Source organism: Aegilops tauschii, chromosome 5, assembly GCF_002575655.3.
Source record: "Aegilops tauschii subsp. strangulata cultivar AL8/78 chromosome 5, Aet v6.0, whole genome shotgun sequence".
Taxonomy (NCBI): domain Eukaryota; kingdom Viridiplantae; phylum Streptophyta; class Magnoliopsida; order Poales; family Poaceae; genus Aegilops; species Aegilops tauschii.
The window spans coordinates 256,115,287-256,129,992 of NC_053039.3; the positions used below are offsets into that span (position 1 = coordinate 256,115,287).

The following is a 14,706-nucleotide window of genomic DNA, read 5'->3' on the forward strand; positions in this document are numbered from 1 at the left end:
CCCCCTGGTTGTGCATGAAGTCGAAGTACATTCACATGAGCATGCTTATTCAAGGGCCGAAACAACCAGAAAATAATATTAATTTGTATTTGGGGCTACTTCAAGACGAGTTAGACACGTTATGGAAAACACCGGCCTAGACATGGGACGCCAGCAAAGGCGAGTATTTCTACATGAGAGCCGCGCTGATCACGATGGTGCACGACTATCTCGGTTACGGATATGTCTCAGGCCAGGTGTGCCATGGATATTGCGGATGCACGCGGTGCATGGATGATACGACGTCTCAGCAGCTAACGTCAAGGAAAGATGGCGGGTTTGGGAAAATCGTGTACATGGGGCATCGAAGATGGCTCGAACAGGACGACCCGTGGAGAAACCGTGGAGATCTATTCAATGGTCATGCTGAGCATCGAGGACCTCCACGTAAGCGGAGCGGTGCCGAAATGGATGAGCTGTTGAAAAACTGGAAGGAGTGCCCCGCGCCGGGAAAGACGATGAAAAAGGTGCCGGAGCCGCTGCTGAAGGTATGGAAGACGAGGTCTGTGTTCTGGGACTTGGAGTACTGGCACAAACTCGATACACCTCATTGCCTTGATCAAATGCATATATGTAAGAATGTCCTTGAGAGCTTGCTCGCGACACTAATGAACATGCCGGATAAGACCAAGGATGGGCCGAAGGCAAGAAAAGACTTGCAAGATTTGAAAATCAGGGAAGACCTGCACATGCCGCCCCGTAAAATGTCAGACGAGACAAAGACGGAGACAGAGGCACGGGAGAAGAAGGGCAAGAAAATAAAGAAAGAGGATTATTGCCCCCCTTCTTGCTTCACCTTAAGTCAGGCTGAGATCGGTCAATTCTTTAAGTGCCTTACCGGAGTCAAAGTTAGTTCCGGTTACTGTGGCAAGATAAGCAGATATCTAGACATGGACAAGAAAAGGTTCAGTGGGATGAAGTCCCATGACTGTCATGTGATGATGACGCAGATACTACCTGTTGCCCTTAGAGGGATAATGGACAAGCACGTCTGTGACACGCTTATTGGTCTCTGCAACTTTTTCGACGTCATCTCTCGAAAGTCGATCAGTCTGAAGCAGCTCCGAAGGCTACAGGAAGAGATTGTTGTGATACTGAATGAGCTTGAGATGTACTTCCCGCCCGCGTTCTTTGACGTGATGGTGCATCTGTGTGTCCATATTGTGGACGACATAATAGACCTGGAGTCGTCATTTCTGCACAACATGATGCCATTTGAGAGGATGAATGGGATCATCAAAGGATTCGTTCGTAACATGTCCCATCCAGATGGAAGCATCATCCAGGGCTATCTGACACAAGAGTGCATCTCTTTCTGTGAGAATTTTCTATATGGCGCAGACCTGCAGCCGCCTGGTGTTAGTGTTGGTTTGCCCGTTAACAAGTACGATGGGAGGCTCGAAGGAGAAGGTCACTCCAACGGTCGTAGGGAACTGCACGTGGCATACTCAGATCGATGCAGCGACTTTGACAGAGCAGACTTGGTAGTGCTACAACACCTAGACGAGGTAGATCCTTTCGTGGCACTGCACAAAGAAATTATCGCAAAGAAGTATCGTGACCGGGGGGTATGCAGGACGGACGCAGAAGTTACTAGAGAGCACAACTCCACTTTCCTGCATTGGTTCAAAGAGCATATTATTGCTAATCCCCCGGAGGAGGGCTCTAAGGACGGATTGCTCATATATGCCTTAGCACATGGCCCCTCGCCCAACCTCGTAACCTATCAGGCATACGATATCAATGGATACACGTTCTACACGGAGGCCAATGATATGGACAGTGATGATCAGAACTCAGTGGTGACGATGGAGTGCATGACCGGCAACGACAACGGCGCAACTGAAAGATTTTACGAAAGGGTCGAGGAGATCTGGGAGCTTGACTACGCTGGACTGCACAACACGACGATGTTCCGTGTCAGATGGGCTAAGAATGTCGAAAGAGAAAACCGGAATTTCACTACCATGACTATACCCGATGCCAAGAGCGCTACCGTGAACGCTATCGTAAAAAACGAGCCATGGGTACACGCTAAGCACGTGACACAATGCTTCTTCATAACCGACCCGTGCAATCCCAGCCGTGTTGTCAAGGAGAGGTAAAAGGAACATCATTTGAATGGATAGAGTCGCCAACGAGGAAGACTGCGATCAGTACGACAACCCAATGAGGGAAGATGACAATGATGATGAAGTATATGTCAAAAGAAGAATCAATACTACATTACCTAAGAAAAATCGTACTCCATGGAAAAGGCAAAGTCACAATGAGGGGCTCAATTATTCTTCAACGAACAAGAAGGGAAAGAAGCTGACTCAAAAACGAAAATGTCAACGCCGAGGAACCGTATGTTATCGGTCAAATGATGTAATATATATATATATATATATATATATGTTCCTATTTTGTATACACACTTAGCCATTATTATGCATGGGTCCAATGATGTAATATATATGTTCCTATTTTGTATACATATTTAACCGTCAAATGATGCAATATATATCGCCTTCCCTTCGTTCACTGCTCTCGGAAAAAATAAAAGAAAAGTGAGAGAAAATAAAGGAAAACAAAAAGGGAAACTGGTTATAGCAGTAGCGCTTTACTGAAAAAGAGCTACAACTAGTCAAGGTAGCAGTAGCGGTTTCCGTATAAAACCGCTACAGCTGCCTGTAATAGTAGTAGCGCGTTTGCTCTAAACGTGCTACTGCTACATCCACTTAACCCAAAATCCTCACTCTCTCTGCTTCATCCTGCCTCTTTTCCCCCCAAATCCCCACTCTCTCTTCCCCGTCGCACCGCCGGGACCCTGCCCTCGCCGCGCCCCAGCGCTCGCCCCGACCCCGACGCCGGCCTCGGCTCCGACCCCGGCGCTCGCCCGACCCCGACGCGCCACGCCTCCCTCTGCTTCCCCCCTCCCAACCTCGGCCGTCGTCGGGCCAGCCTCCTCGCCCCTGCACCCTCTGTAACCCCCTAGCGCTCCTCCTCTCTCTGCTAGCTAGGGTTCTTCGGTTAATTTACTTAGGTTTTAGTTAGGGCAGTAGGTTAATTAGGTTATCTATTTAGTTATGAATTTAGCTAGGTTTTAAAATAGGACAGAAATTTAGGGTTAAGCAATTGTAGTTAAAAGAAAAGGCAGCATTTAAGCAATTGTCCAAATCAACATCCCTTGTTAAAGCAAATTTAGGTAGGCTGAATTTATATGCAAATTTGAACTGGACATGTGATATGTGGACATGTCATGTTTGGAATTTGGACATGTGATGTTTTGGACATGTCATATTTGGAAAATGATGATTATGTGCAGGGTAAATGATCTGAGTGGCCTATGTTACGCCGGAATGTTGATTCATTTCCGTTCCGGTGAATTTCAGGCGCTCGATATGTCCATTTTTTAGCAAAGGTCATGCCGAAATTTTCCGTGAATTTTGGCATGATTTGTGCTAGAGAGTAGGCCTATGTCAATGCAGCTGTAACTGCCTGTAGAAATGATTTCGCTACTAACTTGGTTCCAGCTATCATCAACTGGACGAAGGAAAATCCAGACAAGACGGTACATGATTTCCCGTTGCCCAGTTTCGTCAGGAGCAACTCCATGAACAAGAACACCACCGCACCATCACTTGCTTACGCAACCGGGCCTCCTCTCGCAGCCGCTCCCGCTCATAGCAGCCCGTCCTCAGTCTCTGGCGCGCTAGGTGGGCCTTCGTCTTTGGCTGAGCTCGACGCCGTCACAGTAATTACATGTCGCACCAACATATATATAGAATATTCCATTTTTGTTGCCTTTCGGATGTTTTACGCCACAGACATATGTGTTTGCAGGCCGACGAAACCACGTGCACCGTACTCTACTTGATCAAAGGCCAGAAGGTGGACGTGGGAAAGGGGGTGATAACGAAGCCCTTGGATCTCACGTTCCACAACCAGCCGATCCCCGCTGGGCACTTCAGGGTTAGCTTGTCTAGTGTGAAATCGGGGCACGAGGATTTGCCTCCTCCAGTACAACATGTGGGAGAGGACGACAAGACCCCGCCGCGGATTGGAAGCTGCAAGGGTTGGGTGCTGCTATGGCCGAAGAATCTTATTCGTCTGGAGCCGACCGAGAGCACACCAATAACCACACATCAACAACCATGTGCGGAGACCACCACCCCGCCTACGCAATTACCAGCTCCTGTAGTGTCGGGTGAGAGCAGCGGACGACGTGATGAAGGGGGTGCAATAGTACTGGCTGATGTAATCGGTCTTGTAGAACAAAGAATGGATGATGAGACGGAGGTCGACCCTATGGGTTTCCTCAATACAAACGCGTATGACTATGACATAGATATGATGAGTCAACCATATGACGAATCGGGCTATCAGCATGCTAATGAGGATATGGATGATATGCCCGGGCAGGAAGGTCATAGCAGGGATTGCAAAAAGTCTCTCTTCAAGAAATCCTCACAGGACACGCCTGAAGATGCCGCCTCAACACAGGCTCAACTAGCCGGGCGCGAGGGTCGTACAGTACTTAGCCCAGGAACACTGGGGTAGGGGTTAAGGAAGGGTCTGGAAGGTGTGCCCAAGAAAAAGGAGAGGAAGAGATCGGGGAAGATAGCTGCCTCCAAACAAGCTAGAGCACATAGCAGCCAGACGATGGATTCTGAAGAGCGTGTACCCGTGAAAGGTGCGGCCATATTCCATCTCACGGGCGAGCCGATGCTACTGCCGAAACCGCTGGAGGCACTATCAGGGGATCTCAGGAGACTGCACGACCATGTACTGTCGACTGAGAAAAGCCTACTAGCCTCAAAGGATCCAGGATATCCGACATACGCGGCTCGTGTGCCTGAGGGGAAGTGCTACGTCGACACACGGCCCGCGGAGGTGTTCTTCCTGCGGTTTGACCATATCTTTGAGATGTTTCTGACAAGGCGGCTCGATTTTACAATCGTCCGCCTTTTTGCGCTACATATGAGCTCCGTCATGAAGAGAGAAGAAGTCTCGCAAATCTGTGTGGCGGATCCGTACTACATGCACGAGTCTTTCTTGAGTCTCGGCGACTTTGAGCGTGAAACTGCTAGGGACTACCTCCAAAACTTCATGGTACAGAATAAGGACCAGGAAATTGTCCTCCTGCCTTATCATCCAAAGTAAGTCAGTTCCGGACAACCCTTTCGTACATTTCAATCATTCCTTCTCGCTCATATGAAGAATAATTTGAGGTGTTTTTTCCCCGCAGCAACGGGCGCGCCGTCCTTATCGTTCTTTACCCGCGAGTCTCCCATGCCGTGTATTTCGACCCTTCTAGAGACTACGAGAAAAAGGACTACACCCACATAATGAATATTCTAGATGATGCTCTCCAAGGCTTCAGCATTAGAGGTGGCCACATGCAGATCAGGAAACAAAGGAACAAGATGGGTTTCACGCATAAAACTAACTTCTCCTGCATCCATGTCCCAAAACTAAGCAAGAAGGATGGATTCTACATCGTCCATCTCATGATTGAGTTCAGCACGGATCACCAAAAGCTTCGCATGACAAGCAAAAATGATGATCATATCCACAAGTGGCTAGAATCTCATGGAGAAGCAGATTATAAACTTAGAGATGACTTCTTTCGCATCCAAAGGGACATTGCGACGATCATCATGAAAGAAGTCGTCGATGAGAAGGGGATCTTCCACCACGGCCCTATATCGCGAGCTGACGTCCGAACTCGCATAGGCATGCAACGTCTAGACCTCACGCCGTTCAAGAAGCTAGGGTCCATCCTCGATGATACGGAAGGATGTAACTTCTAGTAATTTACGATGCCGATGATGATGATATGTGTCGGTTGAAGTTGTATACTTTCTGTAGCTATGAAACTTTGTGATGTCCACGGTCCCTGCCGAACTTGCGTAACGCTACTTTGTTAGTTTGCGTACGATGACCTGCGTACCTCTAGTTAATTAGTTTTTGCGTACTGTATGTTGCATCTAGTTGCTAACCCTTTCTTTTTCGTGTTGCTCTAGTATATTTTGTTGCATATGATTGTACATCCTCTTGATGAAGATGCATCTCTAACAGGTACCTAGTTTCTTGATGGCGAAGTGCTATGTCATGTACGAAGGGAAGGTTCCGGGAGTGTATGACGAGTGGCATGAGTGTCAGGCGCAAGTGCAGGGGGTCTCAGGCGCCAGCCATAAAAGGCTTCAAAAGCAGACAAGAAGCACAAGCTAGTTACTTGAGGTTCAGGCGAGCGCGAGAGAGGACTCATGACCGCCGCCTCATGTATTGCATAGTTTCACTATCACTCATAGTGATAGCACTTGCGTATGTCATTGTTTAGATGGATGACATTGTAGTTGCAAGTATTCGAGACTTGCATGTATCGCTATTTTTGAGATGATGACGAGATACCACTTTGTGTTGGATGATGAGACTATTTGTATGTATATTCTATGATTACATTTGTGGTCTCACAGCGATTTGTATGTATATGATGATGGCATTTGTATGTGCTAAAGATTCTTGTATAAAGCCTGTTCAAATACAAAACAAATATGCAGAAAAAAAATCAAAAACTACTAAAATTAGCAGTAGCGAGTGGAGGAAAGTTAGCAGCAACGTGACTATAGCAGTAGCGCGTACGGCCAAAGCGCGCTAGAGCTATTAGCAGTAGCGAGCTTCCACGCAGCACACTGCTGCTACACTTGTATAGCAGTAGCGCGGGCACGCACGCGCTGCTGCTATGGGTTAGCTGTAGTGCCCTATTAGTAGCGCCGGTGCCCGCGCTACTGGTAGGCCAAAAACCCGCGCTGCTGCTAGGCTTTTCCCTAGTAGTGTTTGGGGGATCATTGACGCTACAACGCTCCCTGCCTATAATGTCCATAAAATCATCATCGCTATCGCTGAAATACTCTCCGGCCATCTTGCAAAATTGAAAACATGTGGACAACAACAAAGAAAGGACCCATCAGGCAGGTGGATGCAAAAAGCGCGAGTTTAAACAGATATGGTAATACACACATGTCGGCTATACCCACGATAAAAAGAACCAACCTAAAAGACAAGAAGATGGAATTTGCCCCCCAAAACGACATCTGTTTCAATCACAAAAATGCCACCTGACTACTCGAGTCGATGGCATCTGTTTACCCTAAAATGCCATCTGTTTCAGTAAAAAAACTCACTTTACTACTAGAATTGATGACATATGTACCCACAAAAATGCCATCTGTTTCAATTCAAAAAATGCCACTTGACTACTAGAGTTTATGACATCTGTTTCCACAAAAAATGCCATTCACACATGTATGATAATACCAACTAGCAAAAGGAATAAAACCCTGAAAGTAACATGGCATTTTTTACACACCAAAAATATCAAAAAAATCTGCACAAAAGAATGAAACAAACCATCATATAACACTACAAGGCAGACATGGCATTTTTCACCAAAAACCTATGAAAAACACCTATAAAAAACATTTGGTATTTTCACACAACCCACATATCATAACCTAACACAAATGGAAACACGGGAAAAATGCACCAAAAAACATCATAAAAAGGACCAACTATAAAGGGGCAGTCATTGCATTTTTCACTAGAAACAATGAAAATCACATGACAGTTTTCCACCACATATCATTCACTATTCGCGCATGGCAGTTTCCACCATCAAATCCTTACACTAAACTACACAAAAAGGCAGATATGGCAGTTTTACAAACTTATAAAATTCAATTAGAGAATCGCATAGCATTTACCCTAAACACCACACAAAATCCTCACCTCACAGACATGGCAATTTTCCACATCGATCAAAAATACCTACACTAACTCCAGACACTGCCATCCTCAAACTACCTCTCTCCAAAACTGCCACATACCATACAACCATCCTCCAAATAGCATATCTATGAAAAACAATGACACCCCTAAGATGTGCTACTTGTGAGCCGCGTTGGGATTTTCCCCGAAGAGGAAGGGTGAAGCAATATAGTAGCTGATAAGTATTTCCCTCAGTGAGAACCAAGGTTATCAAACCAATAGGAGAACCACACAAATCCTAGTGAACAACACATGCACACACAAGATCAAATACTTGCACTCAACGCGGGTAAGAGGGTTGTCGATCCCCTTGAACTTGTTACTTGCAAGGATCAAATCTGGTAGTGATAGATAGATAAATTGAAAAGCAAAATAAAAGAAAATAAATTGCAGCAAGATATTTTTGGTTTTAGTAGTATGATTAAAGTAGACTCGGGGGCCATAGTTTTCACTAGAGCCTTCTCTCTCGAAACATAGCATACGGTGGTAGACAAATTACCATTGGGCAATTGATAGAAAAACACATAGTGTTATGACGTTATTCATGGCACTGATCATGTATGTAGGCATCACGTCCGTGACAAGTAGACTGACTCCTGCCTGCATCTACTACTATTACTCTACCAATCGATCAACTCATGCCTGCATCTATGGTATTAAGTTTATGACAAACAGAGTAACGCTTTAAGCAAGATGACATGATGGAGACAGAATAAAACCAAGCAATATGATTAAACCCCATCGTTTTACCCTTAATGGCAACAATACAAATACGTGCCTCGCTACCCCTAATGTCACTGGCTGAGGACACCGCAAGATTGAACCCACTACAAAGCACCTCTTCCGCTGAAGATAAATCAATCTAGTTGGCTAAATAGAACGGATAGGTCAGAGAGAAATACAAATCTATAACAATCATGCATAATAAAGTTTGGAAAAGACTCAATTACTTTCAATAAATAATCTGATCTTAAACCCAGAATTCATCGGATTCCAACAAACACACCGAAAAAGAAGATTACATCGGATAGAACTCCATGGAGATGATGGAGAACATGGTATTGAAGATCAAAGAGAGAGAAGAAGCCATCTAGCTACTAGCTATTGACCCGTTTGTGGTGAACTACCCACACATCATCTGAAGACGGCAAGGTTGATGTAGAAGACCTCTGTGATTGATTCCCCCTCCGGTGAAGCACTGGAAAAGGCCTCTAGATGGGATCGCGGAAGAACAGAAGTTTGCGGCGGCGGAAAATTGTTTCGGTTGGCTCTTTGGGGTTTTCCCAATATTTGAGAATTTATAAAAGTGGAATTAGGTCAGACGGAGCCACGTGGGGCCCACAAGGTAACATGCGCGCCCTGTTGCCATGTCGTCTCCTCGCTCCGCGTCTGGTCTCCTTCTGAAGCTTACATGGTCTCTTATGTCCAGAATTGTCCAGAACAAAATCGTCAAAAAGTTTCAGCGTGTAGACTCTGTTTGATACAAATTTTCTAGAAAACCAAAAACTAGCAGAAAACAACAACTGGCACCAGACACTGGGTTAATAGGTTGGTTCCCAAGAATGATATGAAATTATATTAAAAGTATCTAAGATTGGTAATATAATAGCATGAAACAATAAAAGATTATAGATACGTTGGAGACGTATCAAGTTGCCATCAGAGACTCCAACCCTTCAGAATGTCAAATCTCAAAATGCCCCCCCCCCCCAAGAAAACCAACCGAGTTTGCAATCCCTCTAAAAATGCCACCCCTAGAAGTAGATCTATGCGGAAAACCGCCGAAAATGCCACCATCCAAATTGAATACAAAATGTGCTGTGGAAGAAACCTGGACGCCGCTGATGTCAAATTGATAACGACACATGGCAGCAGCCACCACAACACAAAGGCCGACGCAACCCGAAAGACCATCGGGGTAGCCCCCTGCTCAACCCCTACCCTGACAGCAACCCCTCATAGCACCTTCTCCACCCCTTCCGCCATGGATAAACATCACGATTACCCAACAAAAACACCACAATGAACGAAAATCAGTCACGCGCGGGTACCTCGGCGACCTACAAACGCACCTCAATGCAAGTAGCAGCTCTGCCCGTGGTGGACGGAATCTCGACGCCGACAAGGACCTCACTTGGCGGGGAATGCACCGCCGCCGCTCACCGGAATCGCTGCGTCCGAGAGAGCAAAACGATGAGGAAGGGGGAAAATGGGGAGAAGAAACTGACTGGCGCCTGAAATGGAGGGGGTGCGGGAGTTACGATGCGTCGTGCGGGTGGTGGGTGACGAGGGAGTTCGCTCCAAACCATGTTCCTAGCAAACTGCTCGGACAAACTAACATGGTACCTGCCAGAGCTTTAAGATTCATGCGCAAGTGACCTATGGTTCGATCGTGCTTCACTGGCTCTTGGCTCCTGGGGAACGTTCACCAGCTAACATGTATGTAAATCTTATACTCCCTGCGATCCGAATTAACTGATACAACCTCTGTAGAATGTTCATTTTACATTGTATAAAGGATGCGTCGATTAATTTGGATCTCTCAACATTGTATAGAGGCTGCATCAATTAATTAGGATCACCATATTTTATACCGCTTTTATTTCGTCAGTATGTAACCGCATTCAGACAATGATTTCTCTGCTAGCGGAGACCGACGGGCCAAGTCACTTGTGTAATGTCTGTAATTTGTACCCACTAAGTTACATGGGCCGTAGCCCGTAGCAAAGAACAAACTGGCAAAGTGTATCGCTCCTAAAAAATCAAAAAAAAATGGCAAAGTGTATAGGCGGATGACGGGACGAGGAAGACGAGAGCTCAGACCGTTGTCTCGAAAAAAAAAAGGAAAAAAAAAAGCTCAGATCGGAGAAGATGGAAGGAGCCAAGGCAGCGGCGGGGCCGGCGGCGGGTGGGCAGCTGGAATCGGCGCTTCTCCACATCATGCAGCAACACCACCACCAATCCCTCCGCCAGCGCCAACAAACCGGTAACGATCAGCCAACGATCTACTCAAAATTCCTAATCCGCCAAGCAAATCCAATCCTCTCTTGCTAAATTGCATCACACGCAACGCGCCGCAGAGAGGGCGAAGAAGGACGCCCTGCGGAGCGCGGCGCGGGTCGCCGGTCATCTCGTGGAGGCCGTCGACGGCGGGGTGCAGGAGCTCTTCGTCAACGAGAAGCGCATCGAGCTCGAGGCCCGCGCGCTGCTCGGGACCATCGCGCGGTACAGGAAGCAGAGCGACCAGTGGCTCGCCGCCTCCAACGCGGTCAACTCGGTCCTCAAGGTGTGTGTGCGCTGCTGCTGCCCTCCATTTCTCTTGTGTTCTTGTTTAATAGTATGCAGGTTTTGACATTATTATTACGTATTATTATTGTTACAAAATGGATTTGCCTAATTCACATGTTTTAGTAGTAGTCTTATGCACAATTGTTTTGTTTCTCATTACCCATGATATCCGTTGTAACATTATTATTATTCGCAAAATGGATTTGCCGTGGTATGTTTATAATCCCATGTATGATTCTTTTCTGTTTTGAGCCGATGATTCTTTTGTTTGACCATGATATTCGTTGCGACAGTTCTTCAGCGGATCCTAATAGACATAAATTTAATGTAGCTGATACTCCCTCCGATCCAAATTAAACAAAATTAATTTGGATCAGAGGGAGTATCTCGTAATGTTTTACTTACATAACCTTTGCCTGCAGTAAATCCAAACCCTACCCTTAAACTGATTAGTGCACGAATCTAGAAAGGTGAAATGCCATAAATAGGTTCTTTTTATCTGGTTGGCACTTTTGCCCCAAAATTATCATCAGTGGATAACATTAGGCTCGAGATGATAACTAGATACCAAATGAATTGAAGGGTGCAGTGCTGAACAAACCCATAATTCCTTTCGCAGCTATGAGCACTCGGTATTTCTAAAACATCCATTAATGATTATTTTTATAGGAAATTGGAGACTTTGAAAACTGGATGAAGATCATGGATTTTGACTGTAAAAGTATAAATGCAGCCATTCGTAACATTCATCGGTCATGATTTTGTCCAGCGCCTGCAACTATGATGCTATGGAGCGTTTCTTCCTTTTTTTAAATATATATAGGGAATTTCGTGACCGAAAACTGGATGAAGATCATAGGTTGTGACTGTAAAGGTATCAATGTAGCCATCTGTAATATTTCAGTCACTATGATGCTACAAAGTGTTCGCTCTGTTATCTTCTTCGTTGGATTTTTTTCCAGTCGTGATCTCTCTGGTATAGAATCAATTAACTGGTGTGTTTGTACACATTCAGAAAACCAACTCTTACCAACTTTTGTACTGGAATGCTACCTTGCATTCTTGAGTTCTCGAATATTGATGATATACATATATTCTGAAAGATATCAATTGCTGGTATTGCATCCATAAATTTTACTCCCTTCGTTCCTAAATGTAAGTCTATTTAGAGATTCCACTACAAACTACATACGGATGTATATGAACATATTTTAGAGTATAGATTCACTCATTTTGATCCGTATCTAGTCTATAGTGGAATCTCTAAAAAAAACTTATATTTAAGAACGGAGGGAGTATGATTAAGTGTAAATAGAAGGTACGAATCCCATAAGAAATCAGACAAGGGCCTTGATGCTCACCGAGAGTAATAAATTATTGTAAGCTTGGCATCCGGGAGCGTGCACACACAAGGCACAACATATATACTCCCTCCTTTCCGGTTTATAAGGCTCAATTAAAAAATCTCATCAACCAAGGTAGATGGTGAGTGGTGGAATACTTTTTGTAGTTTGCAAAAGCACCTAATTAATGCTTTTGTTTTTCTTAAAAAAGTATGTTTATCAATCCATAAATTGTAATGCATGCATGCATAAATTACATGCATTGGTCAATTTTCTTTTAATACTTGCATGCAATGATTTTATGCACCTTGAAATCTGAACATATGATGGGGAACAACCAAATTGAGCCTTATAAAATGGAAAAACTAAAATTTTGAGATAAGCCCTATAAACCGGAAAGGAGGGAGTAGCACGGGATTGAGGGTTGTTTGAGCTACAGTATATATAGCAAGCCGCAACTGCATGGGAATCACAGCGGCCCGGACTCGAGGCCATGCTCAAGGACTGGTTTGTCTGAATCGTACAAACCGTTGGGAGTTATGGGTGAAGAATGGGAACACATAAATATTTGATTTCTGCTGCTAATTAACAGGAACGTTTGGATTTTGTTGTTGCACCAAGTCACCAAGGGGCAATTCAGCAAATTCAGATTCGAGGACAATGCTCATGCTTTGATCCGAATTTTCACGCAGTGGATTGCATAATAACTGGGAGTTCTCAAAAAAGGAAAATCTTGTTAATTGCTTGCGAAGTTGAGCCACTGGAAGTTTTCTGAGTGAAGGTCACTAAAGAGATGACTAGCGCGCATAACATCCTCCTTGATGATGTGCCACGGCTTTCGGAAAAGGGCCCAGTGAAGCCATTCGATCCGGGAGTGACAGGGGCAAAGGTGTCCCGATGTTTTGATGAGATGGTGGCTATCGTTTTCTGTGGGAGTCGACCTTGACGATCCGACTACGAACGTGCGAGACGTCGCGCCTTAGCAATCGCTAAACCAACTTCCGAGGGTTATTGACCACGCCGGAGCACGATCAACCTGACCATGAGGGCCTGTTTCCTGCGAGCAAACGAAGAACAAGCAAGAAACTAAGATTGTAATCTGGATATTGCGAATATAAGAGGAAAGCTTTATTAATGAAGGTGGGGTTCTGTGACGCCTTGGTCTGGTCGTTGAACACAAACGAAGTACGCGAAGTTGCAACTATGGCGAACTTTTAATCTAAACAAAACTCAAAGTCTAAACGGTGCCCTAAGGGCTATATATATGGAGGAAGAGGAGGGGAATTTCGTGGCCCCTGGGGAAGGGGTCCGAAACCAACCCTATCTCTTGTTTCCCCACACATACAGACTCTAAAAACAGCCTATACTCAAGTATTTCGAAATTACATGGGCCTAACCCAATAATAAGGTGACGCAGCAACTATAATAGCCTCTGGACAAAATTTATGAAGTGGCATCTTGTATATTTCGTCCAAGGCTTCATGCACTCATTATGGTGGCTTCAAAGTCCTGAAATCATCACCTGTAACTCCGTTCTTGTTCTCCTTGCGCATGCCATCATCTCCATGCTTGGTCTTGCTCCAGTGTTCATCCCTCTTATCTCTTATCCATGACAGGCCCTTCATTTGTAAGCAAAACAAATGTATCCAATTTAGGCAGCATCATATTCTCATGAACATTAGAATCATTACCAAGAAACGAAAGTACCTGATAATTTAATTGGCGTGCACGAGCTCTAGTAATTGGTCCAGTATATGTAGTAATAGGGGTTGTGGGTGTAACAATGGTATTGATGTCCTCATCATCCTTCCCTTCTTGAAATGAAGTCGTCCTCGACGGAAGCTCATCTTCCTCACCCAAATAAGGCTTTAAATCTGCAATGTTAAAAATGGGACTAACCCCAAAATCTGCAGGCAGCTCAAGTTTATATGCATTATCATTTATTTTCTCTAACACCTTAAAAGGACCATCAACACGTGGCATTAGCTTTGATTTGCGCAAATTAGGAAACCTATCCTTATGCAAATGTTACCAAACAAGATCTCCAGGTGCAAAGACAACATGTTTTCTACTCTTATCTCCAGCAAGTTTATATTTAGCATTCATACGCTCAATGTTTTCCTTAGTTAACTCATGCATTTTTAAGATCAAATCAGCACATTGTTTAGCATCAAAATTAACCTTCTCCGAAGATGGGAGAGGCAACAAATCAATAGGTGCA

The 14,706-nt window shown here is 44.8% G+C and overlaps 1 protein-coding gene across 1 annotated transcript; it reads left to right on the plus strand.

The window, feature by feature from the left end:
• The first annotated feature begins 10,586 nt into the window (after positions 1-10,586).
• Positions 10,587-12,244, plus strand: LOC109760888 (biogenesis of lysosome-related organelles complex 1 subunit 1). The gene is made up of 3 exons (XM_020319685.3): positions 10,587-10,840; positions 10,935-11,140; positions 11,812-12,244. Exons 1-3 carry the CDS (start codon positions 10,726-10,728, stop codon positions 11,899-11,901), a joined length of 411 nt encoding a protein of 136 aa, XP_020175274.1. The 5' UTR covers positions 10,587-10,725; the 3' UTR covers positions 11,902-12,244.
• The last annotated feature ends 2,462 nt before the right edge of the window (positions 12,245-14,706 follow it).

Excerpts from the sequence above, each read along its gene's own strand:
- LOC109760888 (XM_020319685.3), top strand. The coding sequence starts at position 10,726 with ATGGAAGGAGCCAAGGCAGCGGCGGGGCCGGCGGCGGGTGGGCAGCTG. Across the intron at positions 10,841-10,934 it reads CCGCCAGCGCCAACAAACCG|AGAGGGCGAAGAAGGACGCC; the intron begins GTAACGATCAGC and ends AACGCGCCGCAG. Across the intron at positions 11,141-11,811 it reads CGGTCAACTCGGTCCTCAAG|GAAATTGGAGACTTTGAAAA; the intron begins GTGTGTGTGCGC and ends TTATTTTTATAG.